Source organism: Thunnus thynnus, chromosome 1 (assembly GCF_963924715.1).
Source record: "Thunnus thynnus chromosome 1, fThuThy2.1, whole genome shotgun sequence".
Classification (NCBI taxonomy): Eukaryota; Metazoa; Chordata; class Actinopteri; order Scombriformes; family Scombridae; genus Thunnus; species Thunnus thynnus.
This window is the reverse complement of record NC_089517.1, coordinates 2,909,133-2,932,225: the sequence shown is the minus strand read 5'-3', so window position 1 is coordinate 2,932,225 and position 23,093 is coordinate 2,909,133. Positions and strand designations below refer to the sequence as shown.

At 39.6% G+C, this 23,093-nt stretch overlaps 1 protein-coding gene across 13 annotated transcripts in view; it reads left to right on the top strand.

The window, feature by feature from the left end:
- The window catches only part of LOC137184574 (serine/threonine-protein kinase BRSK2-like), a 140,651-nt gene that overhangs the window by 98,663 nt on the left and 18,895 nt on the right, over positions 1 to 23,093 (top strand). For 6 of the 13 annotated variants that reach the window (XM_067593001.1, XM_067592919.1, XM_067592409.1 and 3 more), the window contains exons 6-13: positions 790 to 823; positions 2,320 to 2,388; positions 7,877 to 8,023; positions 8,501 to 8,532; positions 10,672 to 10,836; positions 11,153 to 11,250; positions 12,650 to 12,803; positions 17,864 to 17,923. In XM_067593001.1, coding sequence (XP_067449102.1) covers positions 790 to 823; positions 2,320 to 2,388; positions 7,877 to 8,023; positions 8,501 to 8,532; positions 10,672 to 10,836; positions 11,153 to 11,250; positions 12,650 to 12,803; positions 17,864 to 17,923 — 759 coding nt within the window. The remainder of the gene's footprint in view (positions 1 to 789; positions 824 to 2,319; positions 2,389 to 7,876; positions 8,024 to 8,500; positions 8,533 to 10,671; positions 10,837 to 11,152; positions 11,251 to 12,649; positions 12,804 to 17,863; positions 17,924 to 23,093) is intronic. The other 7 variants (XM_067593085.1, XM_067592485.1, XM_067593406.1 and 4 more) reach the window with 3 other exon arrangements.

Sequence of the window (23,093 nt, the reverse complement as noted above, 5' to 3'; positions counted from 1 at the left end):
ACACAGACACCGACACGCCCCTCCAGCTGCTATCAATCAAACACAGACACCGACACACCCCTCCAGCTGCTGTCAATCAAACACAGACACCAACACACCCCTCCAGCTGCTATCAATCAAACACAGACACCGACACGCCCCTCCAGCTACTGTCAATCAAACACAGACACCGACACGTCCCTCCAGCTGCTGTCAATCAAACACAGACACCGACACGTCCCTCCAGCTGCTGTCAATCAAACACAGACACCAACACGTCCCTCCAGCTGCTGTCAATCAAACACAGGCACCGACACGTCCCTCCAGCTGCTGTCAATCAAACACAGACACCTTCCGTTGGAGTTTAAGCAACTAAAGCTTGCAGGAAAACACACAGCAGCGTTTTGTCCTTTACATAAAGTACTGAGTACTTTATGTACTTTAGTACTACATACCACCATTGCTCTTTGAATCTAAAGTGTCATGGTGGGAACAGTGTTGGATGCTGTCATATGTTATCCAACAGGATGAGCCATCATCTCAGGAATCTTCAGGCCATTTCATGTCATGTTATGTAACACTCACTTAGCTAGCAAAAAATAAATAATCAACATCAGACAATAAAAGTGTTCCTTATTTTCATGAACTTTTGGTAAAGTGGTTTCCTTCAGAGAGCGTGATTTTAGAAGTTCACCTGATCACTTATTCTTGTGGCTGCTGGCTGTGTTCCCGCTGAGTGTGTACTGTTGTGTGATGTCATGTTTGGACCACTGTGACTCCAGCATAACCGCCTCTTTGCCTCTCTTACAGATCTCCGCACTACGCCTGCCCAGAGGTTATCAGGGTAAGTGCTCTCTCTGTTGGTCTCTCTGTGTTCCTTTCTTTTATACAGTAATGGCAGCTCCAGCTGTTCTCTGCAGAATGGCTCTTACATCACTGCTCCATCCTCTCTGCATTCACTGCCATCTCTGTTCTGGTCTCAGCCGCCTTCCCCCTTCACTGGGTGGAAATACACTTCATACACACTTTAAAAATCTGCTTTTTTGGATGTAGCCGTCCATTTTGTTTCCATATTTTCTCTTATTCCTGTGGAAAACAGGCCCAACCTTTTAGCTTTGATGGGGACGTTGTTTGTCATGACGACAGATGTTTAATTATGTACTTGCTCCCTGTTTCTTCTTCTCTTTCATACGCACAAAGGAACACAATGGAAATAAGCTCCTGGGCTTTGTTGTGTTTTATCCTTTTGGCAACTACTGTGCTTATATTATTTATTTATTTATATGTGTCTTATATCTTTTATATTGTCAATAAAGAATTTCAATCAATCACACACATACATAAAAAGCTTGACTACGCAGGTTTGCTTTATTCAGTATATATTTGGTTATATAACCTGCCTGAAAGAGGGCTTGTATCATGTGACGTTTTCAAAGATTTTAAACAGATATTTAAAAATTTATTTTCATATAAATCTGAGACTTATTGAAAAAAGTCTCTGTGCACCTGAATGTGCGACAGCTGCGTTGGCGGAAAACACGACTTGAATAAAAATGAGGAAAAACTCCCACAAACTGTGTTGCTCACTGCTGGAATGTTTTTTTAGTTTACAGCGATTCAGTCTGTCCGACCTTCATCAGGTACACGGACGAGCATCACTACACAGTTTGGGGTTTTTTGCTGCAATATGTATGAAAACATTATAAGATTCATGATACAACAGTATGTTTGTCCTTCATTTACTTGTTGTCAATTTCTTCATTACAAATCTTCTAGTCTTCGCTGTGTTTTCTTCACTTAATAACCTGGATGATGATGATGTTTCTGCTCATCAATTAAATTAACTTCTGTTGATTGAAGCAGCTTCTAAGTGTTGTTATGTTTGCTCATGACGAAGGTCAGACAGACAGAAATGTTGTAAACTAATAAATATTCCAGCAGTAAGCGAGACAATATAAATCTGAGACTAAAATAAATTTCAAATTAAAATTAATTAGATATAATAGATTTTCAAAATAAATGTAACACTAGGATTTAGGGAACGACAGGAAGTTTCTAACTGACATGTAGCAGACGATGCAGTGCTCCTGAAAAAGAAAATTCAAACACTTCATCCCAAAATAACTCCTGCAGTGCAGTCAGCATCACAAATTGCTGATGTTACACATATATACCCACATATGGGTGGATTTTTCCATTAAATAAGGCGTCGGGGCTCAGAGCAGTCAGGGTGATGTGCGGTTTTGGGAAACAGCCTCTGAATGAGTGTCGCACACAGTTCTGCTGGAGTTTATGATGTAAGTCTCATCTCCGTCTTTCTCTCTTTTCTGTCTCTACCAGGGAGAGAAGTATGATGGGAGGAAAGCAGATGCGTGGAGCTGTGGAGTCATCCTGTTTGCACTTTTAGTGGTGAGTGACGTCTGCTGCTGCACCGAAACTGCAGAGAATAAAGTGACCTTCTTCCTTAACCTTGATTCTGCAGAAGCAGTCTTGGGCCCATTTCTGTCTGTTTAATGCTTAATAACTTCTCATGTATACATCACAGAACCGCAGTCAATGGCTCAAATCGAAGACGACACTTGTCCCATTAGATTTATGTGTATAAATTACTGAATTGATTAGTCTTAGTAGGCATCCTCTTGTGTCATGCTAGCTCAGTAGCACCTTTAGTCTTCTTATTAACACGATACAGAGCGACACAGAGTCGAACTCGCCATCGCACCAGTTTGTGATGTACGGTAAACTGTTTTTCCCTCTTAGGTCCTTTGGTCTTTGGTCTCAGAGTCAACTTTGCAGCAGTGGTTAAGTGTTTAACTTTATTATCCAAAAATGGAAAATTATTTTGGAGGAAGTTCTTTTCATCTTCTACCTTTTTGTGCTGTTTTCTCTCCTTTATGTACCTCTGAAATTATTTCCTCTTTTGGATAATAAAATTTAATTTGATTTTGATATGGAGCCTGTATTTGCATTGCTGACAACATTTATAGTTTGATAGAATTCTCCACATTCAGAGCACATGATTTAATAGCCCAAACATGTTTTGTTTTGTTTTAATTAACCTTAAAAGGGAAAATCGACATTTAAACTTAATATACACCAGTGTTTCCCCTATCATAGTACAATAGTACAACGAGTACCCCCACCAGGCCAATAAATAATTTTGTTAAATGTCAGAAATTACGCCAAATATCCATTCATTCGCAAATCAATAGCGTTTGCCTCTGTTGTTTCCTCAACTGCTGGAAAAGTGAAGCTCCAAAGTTAGCGACAATGGGTTAGCCTACAGCTGATGATGCTAAACAGAGAAATAGAAAACAGAGAAATGTGTAGCTGCCTGTTAACCCCCCCAAAAAAAGAAAAACAAAATAAAACACTGTACACTGTCCTTTTTTTCCAATGAGAATATAGATGGATAGTCAATATTTACAAATATAGTGAATTAGTAGACTAGAATATCACATACTGTACCTATTAAACAAGTCGTTTAACTTTCTAATCCAGTTTGATCACATCTTATTTTGAAATGCTGGTGGAGATCCAGAGGCTGAAATCTGGAGAAATATGTATAAAATGATGCACAAGACATCCTAAAGTATGCAGCCGTAACCAACGAGTATTTCACTGAATGTTTTTTTTCATTAAAGAGCTGGAACAAGTTGAAATAGAATATAATCCTCTCTGGCAGTGTAGAAAACGATGATATTAACAACTGTAAAGCTACTTAATAGGAAACAAAAGTGTGAAATAGTTTCATGGTCATTGAACCTTCGCAGAAGAGCAAAAATATTCATGTCTCTAAAAACATGTTAGCATAACATTAGCTACGTAGGCAGAATTCAGTTTCTCACTGTGTTAATGACTTTACCCCAATATGTGAAGCTACCAGGTTTAAATCCTGCATTTAATTTGTTCTTATCTAGATTTTCAGTCGGCTCTAAATGATAAATTAAATTTGTGTGAAGTACATCTTTTCACACAGCTGCAGGACATTTAACTGGACTGAGTGATTCATCTATTTGTAGTTCAGAATATGCTGCCACAGTAAAACCTGTTCACACTGCTGGTTTGATGCAGCGTCGCAGGTGTAAGGGGAGCGGGGGGGTTGATTTAGTTTGTTCCTGAGGCAAATATTTACACTGAATGAACCCGTCATTTATGAAGCTGAGGCTCACAACAGAATATTCAAGGTGACGAAAAAAGGTCACTGAAATGTTTCAACGTATATAAACTACCTGACAACAGCAATTTATCACAGGAATTAAAGGTTAACAAAGGTTAACCGTTTTTTACAGGAACTTTAGACTATTTAAACACTGACGTTCACCATTAAAGATGATGTAAGATTCTGCCTCTTAATGTTTTTGTTCCTGTCGGGAAAATTAGAGACTTCACTTCTGTAAGAAAAGAGTGGAAGCTCTATGTGATGAAAAGTCTTGCTGCAGATTGTTAAGCTTGTTCTTGTAACTCCTCCAGTCTGAGGTTCACATCAGGTGAAGTTGAATTAAAGATGGGATGCTGGAAAATACATGTTGTACCGATGAAAAATGTAAAACACATTATAAATTAAATTAATGCGGAGATGAAGCTGTCCCGCCCTCAATAATGCACCTTTGTCAACTAAGTTGTCACAATGTGTTCGTCTTTCTGCCAAAATCTGGATAGTTTGATAAATATATGTGTACATCTGTAGTTCAAACAAGCTCTGAAAGGTCATCAACTACAGAGAGGAACACAAAGCAGAATATAAACTATTAAACACACAATTCATTGTTTATAATAGAAAACAGCGACGAATCCAGTCTGCAGGTCAAAAATACCCAAAAGGTACTTGTGCTTTACTATATTTCTGTACCTTATTAGTATTTCCATTTTATGTTAATTAAGGGAAATATTTTTGCTTTTTGCTCCACTACATTTATCCAACAGGTAGAGTTACAAGTTACTTTGTAGATTAATATTTTATATAGAAACATTGATGTCAGTGAAACTAGCCAACAGTAAATAGTAAATAAATTTTGTTGGTAAGTCTTTTGTATTTTACTTTTATGGAATATTTTTGCATGGTCGTACAAAACTTTTTAAACTTTTTAAAATCTATTTTCATGAAAAATGTTAACTGCTCCTTGCAAACTGCTACTGCAGCTGCAGTGTCAAGTGAAAATGACACTAAAACACCAGTCACTGCTGGTTGGTTATAATGTAAATTGGTATTTTAGTCAGATTATAAGAGTAGGGTTAGTGGGTTTCAAAACATTTAAAATCTGTCCATGGCTCAGTTGTGTGAATCAGAGACAAAAGCTGTGTAGCGAACACACTCAGCAGCACAGTCACATACAAAAATCCATCACACAAATAGGCTTTTCATATCAGCAGCTCTATAATATGACAGTGACAAGTGAGACGTCAGAGTAGCAAGTCAATTACTGTTTGTTTGAACACTTTGTGCACACACACACACATTCTTCTCTTGATTAAGATGGAGCGCATGACACAGTCATCATGTGAAGATAAATCTCTCCACCTGCGTTGTTTTGATTACCGACGCAGTGTCAGTGGCCATCTGGCTCCATCCCGCTCCTTTTCAATGAGGGAGGAAACGGTATCAGTCATCAGGTCACCGAGCGCGCTCCCCAGCTGGAGAACAGAGGCAGAGCCGACTGGCTGCGATACAGACCTGCTTCATCATCACCAACTCTGATGACAGATATCTCTCACAAACTGCCTTCGGTCCCGCCTCTCTGTCAAAACCCAGATTATCTCTCGGTGAACACCTGACAGGACATTTACATGACAACAGGAGGACGTCAGCGCCAGTGTATCGACTGTACAGCCGGCTGAAAGGGGCGGCTGGATGCTTGTGTTGTGTTCCCAAATCTCTCAGTCTTGTTGATTCTGCCCTTCAAGGACAGAAGGAGGGTTGTGAGAACTCTCAACAGCTACTGTCCAGATTACAGTCCTCATTTTAGCCTGTTTATAAAGATGGACGTAGAGAGGTGTGACATCATTAGTTTTCATTGGAGCTGGAAAGGCAAGGCAAATTTATTTGTACAGCAGATTGCAACAACAAATCAGAAGAAGTTGCAGCTTCTGGTTAGTGCTATCATTTCTGTTTGGAGCTGGTGTTGCCTTTCACGCTCTCGAAACACTCCCCGCTACCTCGAACCCAAGCTAACGCTAGCTTACTAGCGGAACACCGAGCGCTGCACACCTGGGCTAACGTTAGCTACTTTAGCTAAATTGTGCTAACAGGGCAGGTATCCTAATCTAATAACATTAAACTTGGTGAAATATTGCGACAATAATCCGACTAGAGGGTCTGAATTTAGAGATTGAGACCGTAATGACTCATTGAAAAAAACAAAACAAAAAGGTTGACTAGAGAGAAGTTGAATGAGAGTCAGTTGGGAGTCTAGCGGCCATCGGTGGCATCAATTAATCAATCAAATTTATTTGTAGAGCACCTTTCATACAAGTTTGTGTAATTCAAAGTGCTTCACAGATGACTGACAAGCCAATAATGCAAGTGAGACATAAAAATTGTGAAAATGTAATAAGATGAAAGAGATTAAGAAAGAAATAGATAATTACACCTCTGCATTGGCTTCAGCCACAAGACGTGGTCGTTGCCGTTTGGTCTCCAGTGGATGATGTCAGATGATTTTGGTGGCTGCTGGAAATTTCACTTTGTCACTTCGTCCATGACAAGATTAAACATTATTATTAAATGTTGTAAAGTACTGTAGCTGGCGTCCTGACTGCTCACATGCTAGCTAGCCAATCACAATAGAGTTGCCATAAACAACGTCAGGTGACTCACAGTTGAAGCTCTTCTACGGCAGTAAACTGATAAATAAGATGATAAGATTGATAAAAAGTCAAAAGGTACAAACCTGTGGACGTAAAAACTTTGAGGTAGAAGTTAACGAGAACTGAGATGCATTTCAAGAAACATCCAATCAGCAAGTTTAAAATTGTGTTACATAAAACTTGACGTCAAGTTCTAACTTCATAATAGAAATCCAACAAAATCAGATTTACGTTCTCTCACAATCATTTTGCGATGGATCATCTCTAAAAAAATGTGCTAAATGAACAACATCAGTTTAGTTTAATATCACTGAGAGAGAGAAAAGTATCATAAAAGTGTTTTATAGCTTTGTAAATTAATATTTTTCAGTTTAAGCTACATCATAACCCTGTACACACATCCTGACGCAAAACACTAAATGTAGGTAATCCAGTGTAAAAACTGAACAAATTAGACTATTTGGTTTCAGTTTTTACAGACTTTTACTGAAAAATACCCAACATTTATTTATTAGAAAGAGTAAAATGGATTTTCAGTTCAGAGTTGATGTTCTCAGGAATCATTGTAGTGTTTCTGCTGCCAGGGGACAAAGGTCAACACAGGTCAACGGTTTACAGTAAACAGAGTCCTCTGGTGGTGAGGTCAACATATAATATACTTATAACATAATATACTGATAGAGAGTGGAGAGAAAACACCAGAGCTGCTGTCCCTCAAACGCTCACAAGTAAATAAACTGTGAAACTACGTACAGTTCTGCTGTAAATTGTGTTTTATTGTCCCCCTGATTGTCACGATTCTGTGTTTTTCATCCAAATGTTCACCTGTTTTATTAATACAGTAAATTATCAAATTTATAACTACAACTCAAAACTATAAAAGGTCAAATAAATAAACCATTAGGCAGCGAATACTGGATATTCAATCATGTCTTGTTTGTGAGAGTTACATGTTCAACAAAGTTGTTACGTTGTGTTCTTCTATGTAACTTGACCGTATTGTACCAGAAGCTCTGCAGCCCAGACAGTAAACATGTAAAAGCTCAGTAGACGTGTTGGTGACACGTTTCCTCCTCTCTCGTCTCTCCAGGGTGCTCTGCCTTTCGACGACGACAACCTGAGGAACCTGTTGGAGAAGGTGAAGCTGGGAGTTTTCCACATGCCTCACTTCATCCCTCCGGACTGTCAGAACCTTCTGCGCGGCATGATTGAAGTGGACGCGACCAAGCGGCTCACGGTAAGCTTCGTACACCGCCTCACCTCACCTCAACACCGCGTCGGGGCTGCAGGACAGAGAGCTAACATCTCCCACCGATAGACTTGTGCTCACTTTGCATTGTTACAGTCAACAGGGGCTGCTGCTTCAGGGACTGCTCAGGCTAAATATAGCAGAGTTGCACCACGACTGGCCCTGCAGCTACTGTTCTCTGCATCAAATCTTTTTCATCTCAGCCCAAGGATTTGTTTTGGCTTAGAATAGAAACATTACAAATATAACAGAGTGTGTTAGATAATGTGCTTTCACTTACGTCTTTGTCTGCAGTTATTTGAACACGTCTGCAGCGTCTTTATAAATGAGTGAAATCATAGCAAGTGATCGTATGAGGCCGTTTACACTGAAAACATCTGCAATATAACGATGTGCAGCTTGTTTGTTTCACGTATAAATGAGAGTGATTAATGTTTTGTTTCTTTCTTGTGATGTGTGTTACAGTTAGAGCAGATCCAGAAGCATACGTGGTACCTGTAAGTATCCACCTGAGTGTCTGTGTGCATGTTCCAGCAGGTAATGCAGAGTAAATACTGATGGAAACCTCTCAGAGAAGAAGCAGGTCCATTAGAGTGAGAGCTAAGACACGCCATCGCTTCTAATGGACCTCTGATCTCTGAGGGATTTACTATTTCTGGGGTTTCAAAAAGCAAAAAATATTGATTATTGTTTACTGGTTTGAAATGACACTTTGGGTTAAAGCAAAACATTAGACAACTGATATTTGTCTTTGTATTAAATGTTGCGTATCCCCCCCCCCCACTGCTGTCTACTAACAGTATGATACTAACAGTATGAGATTTCTGTATTCAGGTTTTGTCCATTATTTCTGTTATTTATGGTCACGTTGTTAAAAGCTGAGGTAATCTGGTGACGTCACTACGAAGACGTCTGGGTCAAGAAACACAAATAGATGATCAGACAGTTCATCACTGATGTTCACACTGGACAGTCTATGTAACACAACTAACACAGTCTATGTGATAATTTTACTGTTTACCTTTGTTGTGTTAGTTGTGTTAGTAAATTATATTTTCAAAAATTGCTTCCTCTTCTTCTTTTGACTTATGAATTGATTACATTTTCATTTGTTATCAATTATTTGTGGCTCTATTCTGGTTAATTACATGATGATGATCACCTGTGATAGAAGGATTCTACATGGGAACATGTAGGATATGTGTAAAACCTCACGTTTGACTCAAAGATGTTTTCATGTTTTTATGATATAAAAGTGAGAATAAATCAGCCGAGATGACGGTAACAGCATCTGCGACTGTAGCGTTTTAGTTTGGGCTGTTTCACGCCTCGTTAAAGTGGCTTCAAATTTAAAAGAAACAGGAAACTACAGACCTGAAGGTTTGTTTCCAACCTGTCTGCTCGTGTTTCTTGACCTGTCCGGGTGAAGCAGGCAGCCGTCCAGAGACTCCACATCATTTACATAACTTCATTAATCGCAAATTTGTTCTAAATTTGCAGCCCTGATGTACAGTATGAAGTACGACAGGTTGTTTGTTGTGTTTTATCAAACGGCACACAGAATCCTGAGGGCAAGCTAGTATTAGGTCTGACAGTTATTATATATATTATATATATAAATACAGCTCCATATGGCACCATTGTCGCCCATTTTTGAGTGATTACATCTGTAGGATTATATTTAAATCCCTCTCGTAACTAAAACTCGCCCACATGTTCTGTTTGACTCAGAAATATGTCACATTACTGAAGCTAAAGACGCTCTAATTTCCCGTTTCACTGTGACTGTAAGCTCCGGAGCAGGAACATTATTACCCGAACATCAGCTTATGGAATAAAGTTTACGCTGCTGAAGAGCTCCTGCTTTTCTTTCAACTTATTATACTTGTTTGCTGTCTAAGATAACATATATTTTATTATCCTTGAAGAGAAAGGGCTCTAGTGTTGGATCCAGCTGCATATAGAAAAATACAGGTACATAAAATCCCCAATTTACCATTAATAAATAGAGTAAACAGTATTCCTAATATGATGAAATACAACAACCTGTGTGTAAAAGAATAAAAAGGTGAAAACTAGATGTGCAAAGGAGGTTAATATCTATAAATTAGATATCCAATTAAATAAAGCAAGTTAAATAGTATTGCACTCACTAAACTTCAGTATTGCACATGAAACCATACTGCACTGGGAACACATCCTAGCCCATACAAATAAACAACTGTGCAATAGTGTGTAGCTTCAGAAAGAAGCTTGAGGTGGTTGATGTTGCATTTACAGGCTCTAGAAGGCCTCCAGAGTAAAGAACATGTGGTGGTTCCTTCAGTATTCTGTGTGCTTGTCTGATAACAGTTACCTCATATGTAACGTAGGTCTAACACCAATCAGGAAGTCAGTTTTGAGCTATGCAGCTTGTTGTTTTAGAGGCTTTTCCATCCAAACATGCTTAAATCTTTGACGGAAACTCTTGCTTTTTGGAATCATTTGTTTTTGTTACAAGAAACATCAAAAAGTAAAAGCTAGCTAGCAACTTTAGTCTAAAAATTTGCATGTGCCCTGAGGAAATTATATTGCTTTAACCCTGAGATCAATGCCGGTTCTGGCTGCTGAGTTCGTGTCTCGTGTTTGCATTGCAGAGCCGGGAAGAACGAGCCGGAGCCGGAGCAGCCCGTCCCCAGGAAGGTGGCCATCAGGACGCTGGCTGCAGCCGAGGAGATCGACCCCGACGTCCTGGAGAGCATGCACTCTCTGGGCTGCTTCAGGGACAAGGAGAAACTGACCAAAGACCTGCTGTCTGAGGAGTGAGTGAGGAGGAGGAGGAGGAGGAGGAAGCAGATTAACTCAACTCAATTTTATTTATAAAGCACTTTACACACAACACAGTAGAGCTCACACAGAGGAAAACAAAAACAAAAGAAGGCTTAATTGAGGGGGGGGGGGGGGGTGGAGCCGGCGACTGGAGGGGCAGAGAAATATATGAGACGCCAGACAAATTGTCAGTTTGATGAATTCTTCTATTTAATGTGTCTTGTGATGATGGAGCATCTTACTGTCCCGCTTTTTAACTAATGTGCACTCAGCTGACGGCGAGCTCTCTTGACTGTCGTCTCTCTCCAGTGACAACCAGGAAAAGATGATCTACTTCCTGCTCCTGGACCGCAAAGAAAGATATCCCAGCCACGAGGACCAGAACCTGCCGCCACGCAGCGAGATCGGTAAGCCGGTCCAGCTGAACTCCAACAAATACAGAGATTCATCGTCTTCCAATGAAACGCCAAACTACTGCCGTCATCTGCTCTGGTTTTTCCGTACAGTCCACCACTGGTGAAGTTAGCATTTAGCTCAAAACACCACTGGTTGTTTTCTTGTTTTCTGACTTCTATTTAAATCCAAATGTCACCTATAATTTCAGAAAGAAACATTTGACAAAAAGAAACCGTAAAGTAGAAATAAAATAGTTGGGGTGATGGCACAACTGTAGTTCACATGTTTTTAGCATGTAGTTAGTATTTATTTCAGCTCTGTTTATCCAACTACAGCAAGCAAGACGAGGCGCAATGAGAGCACCGCTGGATTTGTGTAAGATGTTCACAGTGAGGAACTGTGCCGAGCTGATGTTAGAGATATTAGCTTAGCAAGAAACCCTCCGACGCAGCTCAGGGGATCAGGACTGGATTTCCCTCCAGCTAGTAGAGCTGATAAACAACTACAGTTCAGCGGGAGGTTTAAACAGAAACTTAAACAGCAGTCGAACATCTTCTATTTGCTGACCTCGGGTTGGTGAACTCCTCATTTTGACACATGATGTTAAGTGTGACTGTTGCAGCAACAAGTGTATGAATGAGTCACATCATTGGTTGATCACCTGTCCAATAAATATAAAGAAAACTCCTCCACAAAGTGACAGGCACTCACTGGGTAGTTCAGGGGGGGCTGGGATTGTCGAGCATTCCCAGAAAATACACAGAACCAGTAAATAAAGGATGTCCTTTGATATTGGGTATCTGTAGATCCAGAGTCCGATCTGATACTTACATTAAAACAGCAGCAGAACATTTCAGCATTTCAGCAGAATTTCATATGAAACAGCTGCAGCCCAGAGATATGCAATGTCATGTGATTATATATTTGAACTGAAAAGTATAAATGTAACTGTGGTGAGATGACAATAAAGGTCCTTGAATCCTGAGTGTTTTGACAACCAGGACGTCAAAATTCAGACTCTTTTTCACCGAAGTGCCCAGAAATAATTTTTCACACTCGCACACTCTAATTTTCAGTGTCATATGAAGTGAAATGCTGCATTGTAGGCTGTTATAAAAGAGAGCAGCACTGCAGCAGCAGCAGGCTGAGGAAGACAAAACTGATACGATCTTTTAAAAGATGCCGGGATCGACTCTGATATTGCGGATAAAGTCACTGCACCTTCAAACCGTATTGCTGTATTACATCGACCTTTTGTTCAGCTCGTAACCTTCTAGATTAAATTCATTAATCAAGATAAAAAATAAACTTAAATACTGATAAGTTGACGTTTGGCCTATTTGGTGTTCTGACTAGTTTCTGTCCTTGTGTTCTCCTTTCTTTGACCTTTGAACCCTGACCCCCGCTCAGCAGACCCGCCCAGGAAGCGCGTGGACTCGCCCATGCTGAGCCGTCACGGCAAGCGGCGGCCGGAGAGGAAGTCCATGGAGGTGCTGAGCGTCACGGAGGGAGGATCCCCCGTACCCGTACGACGAGCCATCGACATGGCAACGCACGGTCAGAGGTAAGAGATGGAGACGTGCACGTGTGTTCGTGTGCATGGACAGCCATGTTTGACACACACACACACACACACACAAAGTCAGAGACAGATTTGAGATTGTTTAAAGTGTAATTGATGAGTGTTGTTATCAGTTATGATAAATAATGTATTTAATCCCAGTTCTGTAAAGTAAAGGAGGAGGTACAGCTCAGCAGCACTAATTTAAGTGGTCGTATTTTAAATTTACGTCACACATGCAGTCTGTTTGCCCTCAGCGTGACCTTATTCCAGTTCTGCACTTAACTGAACTGTGTGGTTCACCGTGAGGTCTTCTTCCCCTCCTTCACTGAACTGCGGTCAAATACATGACGCATCGTTCTCACTCGGTCGGTTCAGGATGTACAATACACACACACACAGTGTCATACAAGATGTGACATAAACTCCTGTTTCAGCCGCTCTGCCAGAGTCTAACAGCGCGCTCTTAGCTCTGGTGGGAAATTCTAACAACTGTTAAACTGCATGAACAGGACTCTCAGGTTTGTGTGTTGTGTGTGTAAAGTGTGCATGGAGCATGCAGTCAAAGGGGACAAAAAGGTTTAAAGGTTTAAGAAGCCTGAAATATGTATGGCTTCATATTGTTGGGACAGACCAACAGAGTGTAAGAAGACTAAAACAAGAGAGAGTGTAATTTGAACAGTAAGAATCCAACAATCCTATTGTTTCTGAAGGGGCCTCAAAATGTGTTTTAACCAAGCGGCAACCTCCGGGGCTGTAAAATGAAGCCAAAAACTGCAGTTCCTTGAATGACCACTTGAGGCTCCAAAAGTGAGTCAATCCCCATAGACCCTCATGTTAAAATGCCCAACTTTACAGCAGAAATAAACATGTTTACAGTCTGGTACAAACAACGGTTTTGGTCTCTGTAGCTAATTTTCCTCTTTCATGACAACTGTACGGGGGGTGAATTTTTTTATAACTTACCCGTTTAAATTTTATTAAGCTGTAAAGTTATGCATAATGAAGGACATGGCTGCTTTGAGTGACAGGTCCGCCAGCCGCTAGGTGGCTTGTTTCAGCCATTCGGCCCGCCTCTTTGCCCATTTTTGATTGGCTGGGAGTTAGGCAGCATCACGCACTGCCAAGATGGCGACGGCCGGAGCGGCTCACTTTGAGCTTCAAAACCGCTCTTCAGAAACCAACGAGTGACGTCACGGTAACTACGTCCATATTTTTATACAGTCTATGGTTTTAACCCTAAAACTCAATCGTATGAAGAGATATAATTTTAATTCTTGGTAAGATATAAATCCAAGAACTGTGCCAGAACAATCAATCAATCAATGAACTGATGGTTTCTGCATGTAATCAATGAATCAGAAGAATCGACTCTGGACGACGAGACGTTTCATGAGTGCAGTTTTTTTTTAATAAAGTTTAAAACACACTTGTTCTCCTTAATACGTCCATGACACACCCAAACCAAAACAATGGAGGTGAGATGAAAAAGTAGTTTGTGTGATTTTGCTCTCATTTACATTTTTCTATTTACATCGTAGCGCTACAATTCACCGTCCGACAGCCTCAGACTGATATGTGACAGAGATTGTCACCAGGATTTTATTTTAGGCGTCTCAGACAGTGAGTCATGTTGTAGTAACTAACAAGTAACACCTTGTAAAATTGGAAGCTAATTAGCTAATTATCTGCTTCCTTTTTGGTCTAATCCCCTCTAAGGCTGGACCTTTTCATCCTAAATCAATCCTAAATCATTTTAACCTAAACAACAAGTTAGCATTATTTTAAATTTCCTTCTAAAATGACCGACGAGTTTGTTATGATCTGCCACTTAACTAAAGTCTGAACCATAGACTGTAAGAAAATAATGGATGTAGCCTTCATGATATCACCTGATAGTTTGTTGACTCCCATTTTGAAGCCTCGAGTTTACATTTTGACCGTTTCCATCTTGGATTTTTGGAGCCAGAAGTGACCATATTTGGACAAGAGGGTGGAGCTGACCCTAATGCTAGCGGCTAGCAGCTAGCTTGGTTAGCACAGTCCATTTACAGTCTATGGTTAACTGTGATAATGCTAATGCTAATGCTAATTTTCACTAGCAATAAACAGGCTTAAATCCATTAAAACAAAATGTACTTACCAGAAAAAACTGAACATCTGACTCCTTAGAGGATCTTTTGGTAAAACCAAACACTCAACAAGACTTTTTAAGCGACCAAAATGTTACAATTAACTTTCATGAACTGAAAACAAACTGAATAGCGACGGCTACGGCTATACTGGAGTTACGCCATGGTTACGTTACCTAACTAATGTTGTCGTTGTGGTAGCAACTTTCACTCAAAGCAGCCACACCCTTAATTATGCATAACTTTAAGCTTTAATAACATTTAAACAGGTGAGTTATATGAAAAATTCACCGCCTGCACAGTAGTGATGAAAAGGAAAATTAGCAACAGAGATCAAAACTGTTTTTTGTACCAGACTGTAAACATGTTTATTTCTGCTGTAAAGTTTGGTATTTTAACATGGGGGTCTATGGGGGATTGACTCGCTTTTGGAGCCTCAAGTGGCTGTATGTCGCCGCTCGGTCTGACCGCTAAGGTTTGGTTACGCTGAGGCAACTAAAACTAATTGATCAGGATGAGAGAAAAATCCTAGTTGTAGTTAAAAGAAACCAACAAACAGACGATGTGCATTTTAACAAACAATGAAAGCATGACGCACACTGTGATCGAAGTTTAGCAAACTTCAAAGCTTCTACATGTTGGTTTTTAATAACTCACTGAATAAATGGAACATTAAGGCTGCCTGAGAGTTTCAAAAAATTTTAAAAAACATGCAAGTATGAGGATATGAAATCCCTTTAAGGCCTCTTGTTTTTACTAAGGAAGTAAATAGGATATAATCTATGAATATTATCATGTGGTCAATTTAAAAACTGTTCATTAAATGTATAAATCTAATGCCATGACAGAAACAGAAAGGCTTCATTTATTATCAGCAGTATTGTGCATTTTTACTAAATTAAAACATGAGATTTGTGTTGAGTCATTTAAATCTTTAGCAGATGTGAAACTGAACGGTTTTGGTTTAATGTATATCTGAGATCTGTCCACAAGATAATAATCAAATATATAAAGTGTATTTATACTATATAAACTTTGAAAAAGGAGTTTTTCAAAGTATTTCGACAGACAGTAAAGCAAGAAAACAATGTGGAACAAGAATTGTATCAAAGTAAAGCGGAGTGACGTAAAGCAATGCAGTAAATACTAAATAAAAGATAAACAAAAGCATTAAAGATTAACAAAAGATGAAAAGATAAAAGGATCACATCACATAAAAGCAAATCAACAGAAATCTGTTTTAAGAGGAGATTCGAGAGACGTTATTGATTCTGTTTCCTCCGACGGGTGGAGCACATATTTCTGTCAGTTTGAGAAACATGAAGAGTTCTGTTGAGGTTAAACAGCGTTAAAACTGAACGCTTTGCATTCATTTGGACCTTCATTTGGACATCATTAGTTTCTCTGAGAAGGGCGATCAGAGTGCTGCAATATTTATAAAAACCAGACTGAAATCTTTCCCAAAAAAAAAATCATTTATACCTTCCACCACCTCCGGGAGCTGCTTTGATCCAACACGCTGCAAATTTATGATGAAGAAAGTTCAGTTTGAAGTAGATTTAGATCCAGAGTTTAATGATGAAAGGAGAGTTTTTTCAGAAGAGGATTTAAAAATTTTTTAGTGACGTTTATCCAAAAATATGAACCCAATTGAACCATTTATATATATATATATTTTAAGGATAAACACACTCAAGATTCACTCAAGTCAGCAGCTATAAATCTGCTCTGACGTGCTTCATCTTCATCATTTAAACCCTCCAAAGTGAGACTGAGTCATTTCACTGTAAAAATCATTTGTGAGTCATTTAATCTGGACCTGAGGCTTCCAGTTAGAGAGAAAATAGTCAACACACACACACAGACCGAACGTTTGTGTGTTCAGAAAACAACTGACATGAAACAGATAAAGGTTATGAACTAAAACAGTTTTAACAGTAATAAGATGGAACTTTTATGTCTTCAAATATCAACTAAATTGCAGTTTTTTGTTTAAAGCTAAAGAAATATAACGTTTGGTGGTAAGTTAGCAGGAGATAATGCAAACAAAACCATTAGCTACTAGCATAACACACCACAATCTCCAATTGCATTGTGGGTAATGTAGGCATCAGGTTTTGACAAGGATATCTTTGTTTCTGCTGCATCGATTTTAATCTTTTTTTTTTATTTATTAACTGTCCATCTTGAGTCCAACAGTGTTGAAGAAGTTCACTGCTAAATCTGTGACGTGCTCTTGTTTCCATTTTGGGGCAAAAAAAAATGGAGACCGCAGCAGGAATCGCTACGTCTGAAAGCAAATTTAGACCAAGAGCGAACATTTATTGTGACTGTAGTCAAAGCTGAGTTGATACACGCTGAGCCTCCTGATTGTCAAACCTTTTCACAGCCTCTCAAACACAATCTGAGCGTTCACCGTTATGTCTCCGCTCTGACACGGCGCTCTCAGATCAGGATCACCCAGCAGGAGTTACCTGATTTGTTATTGTCACAGTGCAGCAGGTGTAACAGCAGTAAAAGCCTGTTCAGCTGCTGCGCTGTTATTATGTGTCTGAGAGTCTCTCCTCACCGACGACTGGTTCAGCAGAGACGTTAAAACCGAACATTTGACCGTATAAACAAACTCCGGGAGATGAAAACAGACAGAAATTGTTTCTTTACAGTAAGGAGATGTGTTAAATGTCCCACTGACTCCAGCATGATCCATGAATGTGTTTCTCCTTCTGGTTTTTTGTCTTCTTATTTCTCGATCTGTGCATGTTTTGTTTTGTTGCTCCTTTTTTTTTTTTTTTCATGGTGATTTTTTTTGTTATTTCACGGTGCAAAATTTGAGCTTTAGTTTTGTTTTTTTGCATGCTGTACATTAGGGATTCCCCTTATGTGACTGCCTTTTCTGTCTGTCTCTTGATTTTCTGTCTGCCCCCTTTTTAGCAAATCTGTTTTCAGTAAAAGCTTGGATATCACAAACGCTAACTGCAGCAAGGAAGAAAGGTATTGGTCTCTTCCGTTTCGTCTTCTTTCCTCTGTTCGTATGTAGTGTCCACTCCACTTTGTTTCCTTTGTTTTTTAACACCCATTAATTAGTTTCTTTCTTAAGCTTTCAGTGGTTGCTAATGTTTCTTACACGTCTTTGTCATTCATTTTTTTGATGTAGCATGTTCACTAAAACTTTCTGTTTTATTAGAACTAGAATCTGTTAACATACGCTTATAGAAATCTGTCTTTTACATGTTTAGATTTATTAGAACTAAATTAAAGAATATAAAAAAGAAATAAATGGAATAAGCTGCACATCACATCATGACACTGCAAAAATCTCCAAAATCTGCCAGTTCAGTAAAATGATTTTAACTGGTTTAACTTGAAATGAGTGTGACTCATACAACAAAATAAGACAAAAATTGCTGCATTATTTTAATGAAAAATATTCTGGAAAGTTCTTGAAACAATTTCATTTGTATTAAAAACACGTTGAAATGATGTTTCACTTCAGTTCGGAAATAAAACTCAATAATGGAACAAACAAACTAAAATAACTGGATAAGATGAAGATGATCTGTTACAGTGTAGAGTCCTACTTCATTTGGATACTTGACATACCATCAAGTGACAAAAACGCATCTCAGGTGGAACATTTCAGTCTACAAATCGGCCTCAAATGCTGCCGACAGTATTTTTAGTGACCGAGTCTTTCACATTTTTTACCTCAGTAGACATTTTAACATCAGTCATAGAGCGCTGCAGAGCGATGTGTCGGTTCTGTCTACTGACGGACCTGCTTAAAATTGTCGCTAACTCTGCAGCAATTCAGAGCTTTTTTAGCCTCTTTTAGCTCCTAGTTTTGGTTTTGTGGTACACTTCCTGTCCAGCAGCAAACAGCAGACAGACACAGTTAAGAGCCGAGCTGGAGAAGAAAGTGGAACATCAAGCATCTAAAGAGACTCAGGAGCTTGTAGAGACGGAAACAGAGCTGAAAGGATGACAGGTTGCTCTGTGTCTGCTGGATGTTTAACGGGGCTGCTGTACTCCTTCAGAACAGCTTGTCGGATGGTCAGATAACTTCAGAAAGCCCCCCCCCCCACCCCCCCCGTCTGACACAGACGAGCCAACAGTAGTGATTGGCCAGCTGTCAGGGTTTGAACTTCTCTCTCTAGCTCTGCTTTTACATTCTTCACACAACTATTTCTGTAACTTTTCACGTGAACATTATGAGCGCAACTAAATGATTGGCTTCCAGGAGAGACTGTCTGAAAAACAATGCGCCGTCATCCATTGTCTCTCCCTCGACCATATATCAACCTAAAACACGCAGGCAACACATCAACCACAAGAACTGTTGTTGCTGAGTTCATCTGCTCCAAAATGGACAACAAACATCAGTGGATACAGCTTCAAAATTCAGACCTGGAATCGTTTTTTACCTGTTTAGTCCTTTTTAATACTGATCTGTGTCACTTCTGAGCAAGAAAAACCTGCTGGTGTGTCAAGTATCAGCATCAGATTAGATCCAAATATTACTAAAGGTAATGTAGGCAGTATCACTGACAACAAAGTCATGACTGTATCAGTGTGTTTTTGCTGTGAGAGAAAGAGCTGAATATTCTCTTCTCTGTGAAATCAGAAAAATAGAACACTTTTCCCTTTTGCACCCACTTCCTCTTTGACGTTACTCCCTCATCCCCCCCCCCGGGGCGAAGAGAATTTTTAGGTCAACTTTTCTCATGCTTCCTTCCACCTACCTTCACTCCTCATCGCCTCTGTGTGTGTGTATATATGTGTGTGTCATTTTCATCATCTGTGGCATCTCCTGCCTCGTTGTGTGGCTGACCTTATGTCGGGGGGGGAAACACGGTTTGTCGTTGGATCGGAAGCCTTTGTGGAGATTAGCATAAATTAATTGCCAGGAATGCAGATGGAGCACATACAGGAGATGGAAATAAGGCTTTCACTCCCACTGAATAGTCCTTTATCTCGCTCATCATCTAATTGCGCAGATCCATAAACTGAAGCTTGTTGCGTTCCCGTCGCTCGCTCTCTCTCTCACACACACATCAACAGCCATTAATTAATTTTCAGGATTCAAAGAGTAGCCGGCACACCAGCCGTCCTGATTGTGGACTGGATGGGTGTCACGGTTAATGAGTTGCATGTTAATAGAAGCTCCTCTCTGAAGTGCCTGACGGTGTGGAGAGTCTGCTCGCCGTCGTTAATCGAGCACCGTGCTGGCAGACATTCAGCACTTCCTGGATATCAGTTAACACAGCTGATAACAGTCTGTATGACTCACAGGATGATCAACAGATTAAATGTAATTAGACTCCGGCCAGCTTGTTAGTTATTGACGGTGATGAAAAATGTTTAGCAGTAGTTCAGAATTCACTCTTAGATTCCTCAAATTTTACATTTTAAAGGAATAGTTTGACATTTTGGGAATTATTCACACGCAACATGTTAATATTGAAGGTCAATGGAAAGACGTGATGAGATGCGATTGCGGCCGAGGCGGCAAAAAAGTGATGTATAGACTTGTGAGTTGAAATAGTTTCAGCTAAAACTTTCACTTTCATCCCGCGGTCTACTTTATGAACGTACAGAGATGAAAGAGAGGAGAGAGACTGGAGGGAAATAACAGAAACAACCGGGGCCGGTTTCACAAAGATAGACTTTGATTATAGCTCAGATCTCTCTAATAGTCAGACTTCACATAGACGTCTTTATTCATCCGTTGCGCTTCTATTAAAGTCTTAACTTTATGAGATGAGGAAAAAAAATCGATACCGCTCTCATATCTGTCTGTTCCTTATGAAGCTGGAGCCTGGAGGCGATTAGCTTAGCCTGGAAACACTGGAAGCAGGGGGGGGAAACCGCTAACTTGGCTCTGTCCTAGTTTCTCAGCATCGTTTCATCACTGTGAGGTTGCTAGGCAACGGAGCGAAGACTCCATGGAGTCAGGAAATTGTTCCAGCTCATAACTCCTGTAAAACTGTTTGTTTTATGGACTAAAAAAGCAAGAAACAATATATTAATTGTTGAGCTTTAGACATGTATTTTTGAGCTTTCTACAGAGCCAGGCTAGCTGTTTCCCCCTGCTTCCAGTCTTTATGCTAAGCTAAGCTAAGCTAAGCTAAGCTAAGCTAAGCCAAGCTAGTTGCTTCCCTGATCGTACTTTAACTTAGAGACATGAGGTTGATGTCAATCTTCTCATCTAACTCGCTGCAAAAAAAGCAAATAAATACATTTCCCAAAATATTAAAATATTAATATTATTAATTCATTCAGTTCAACATTTGACTAAATTAGCTTCAGTTTTACTCATAAGATAGTGTTTAATATAGATTCACGTAACTTTATTGTTTGTAGCTTCCTGTGAGGAAGTCATCAACACAGACACAATAATAAAAAAACAAAATTACAAATTACAAAACCTGCATGATGAATTTAATCCATATCAACATCGAGTCTAAAGGAGGAAAAATGTTTGTTTGTCATGTGCTCAACTATTATTCAAGTTTCAAAATAGAAGAAACTACTTCTCACCCAAGTTTTAAAATATTGTAAAGCAATTTAGAACAAATTATACACAAAACATAACTGACATTTGAGTGATGAGTGGATGAAGTCATGTAAATTTCATGAAGCTGCTTTAGTTAGTTAGTAATTTATTTTGCCACCAGCAGGAGAATCAGCCTCATGCATGTAGGAAAAGAAAGATTAAAATCAAATTCAAATATGATAAACAATAACTGCAGGCTGATTAAACTGTAACACGGCTTATGTAGCGTATCCCTCATCATTTTTGTTAGTTGTAACATTCAATAGAACAAATTATGTCTTCATAACTACGTCATGGTAAGTTACTGGGAGAAAGACGAGGAAAAAAAGAAGAAAATAAGCAATAATAGTAATAATGGAAATAATATTAGAGAGAACAAAACCACAAAGAAAGCTCTAACTGGTAACAGCAGTGATGTCATCTTGTGTGTGTGTGTGTGTGTGTGTGTGTGTGTGTGTGTGTGTGTGTGTGTGTCTTCAAGCATCTTTAATTATGATTTATTGTTTTCATTTTTCACCTCCAACAAAGCCAAATTGTCTATGGGCAATTAAATTCCAAAGTCTTCTAAGACATCAGCGGGCCTGTATGGTTTCTGGTAAAAGTGCAGTGTGTGTGTGTGTGTGTGTGTGTGTGTGTGTGTGTGTGTGTGTGTGTGTGTGAGTGATGTGATGTGTTTGAAGTATTTATAGATATCGACTCAAACCGATGATGTTCTTCATGTTTGAGTGTTTGAGTGAATGTTAACAGGACTCACTCCTTGTGTCAAAGTGAGCAGATTTTCTTAACACACTCACTTAGAAGCAGGAAGTTACTCACAAGCGAACATCCTCTACAAACCGTGGATACAAACAGCTTCAAAGCTTCGGTGGTCAGTTACACAACCAAGAGATGATAGACAACATGTAACAACATGAGGAGAGAACTAAATCTGAGAAAACAAACTGTCGATGCCGGTCAGATGACTGGATGTGCCTTCTTAAAATGATCCACAATAAATACATTATATTTTAAAAAAATGAACACAAGATCAATACTTTAATAAAAAAACAAATACACAAGAATATTGGACGAACTTTATACAGCCAGTCCTCTGAAGCTTCATCTGCACTTCAGATGAAACCTGCTAAATGTTAGTTTATCTTATTAGTGCATCTGTTAGGCTGCATTCACACCAAATCAGGCGGTGCGGCGTTAAACCGCAGGGTTGAGCGGAGGTGTGCTGGGGGGGTGTGGGCGTGTTTATTTGTGCTCTGCAACGTAACCGCTGTGAAACAATCAGTAAATAATGTTTTATTGATCTGATTCACTGGCTTCCTCGCTACCAGCACTCCCTCTCTTCATTCACTCTCTAGCTCGCTTGACCACAGCTGCTCTCTCTCTCTCTTTTCTCTCTGCTTTTTTAAAATGAGTCAGGAAGCCGACAGCAAAGTCTAACTTTACTAACGTTATCAAGCAAAGAGAAATGTCCCTCCCTCGTCCCAGTAACGTCTTTGTCCTCCCTCATGACAGAGTTTACAACTCTTGTCAGTCTGATCTCCCGCTGTGATTGGCCACCGCAGCCTTCAGCCGCAGTGACGTCGGGTTGCGTTTCTCCAAAAGTTGACTCTG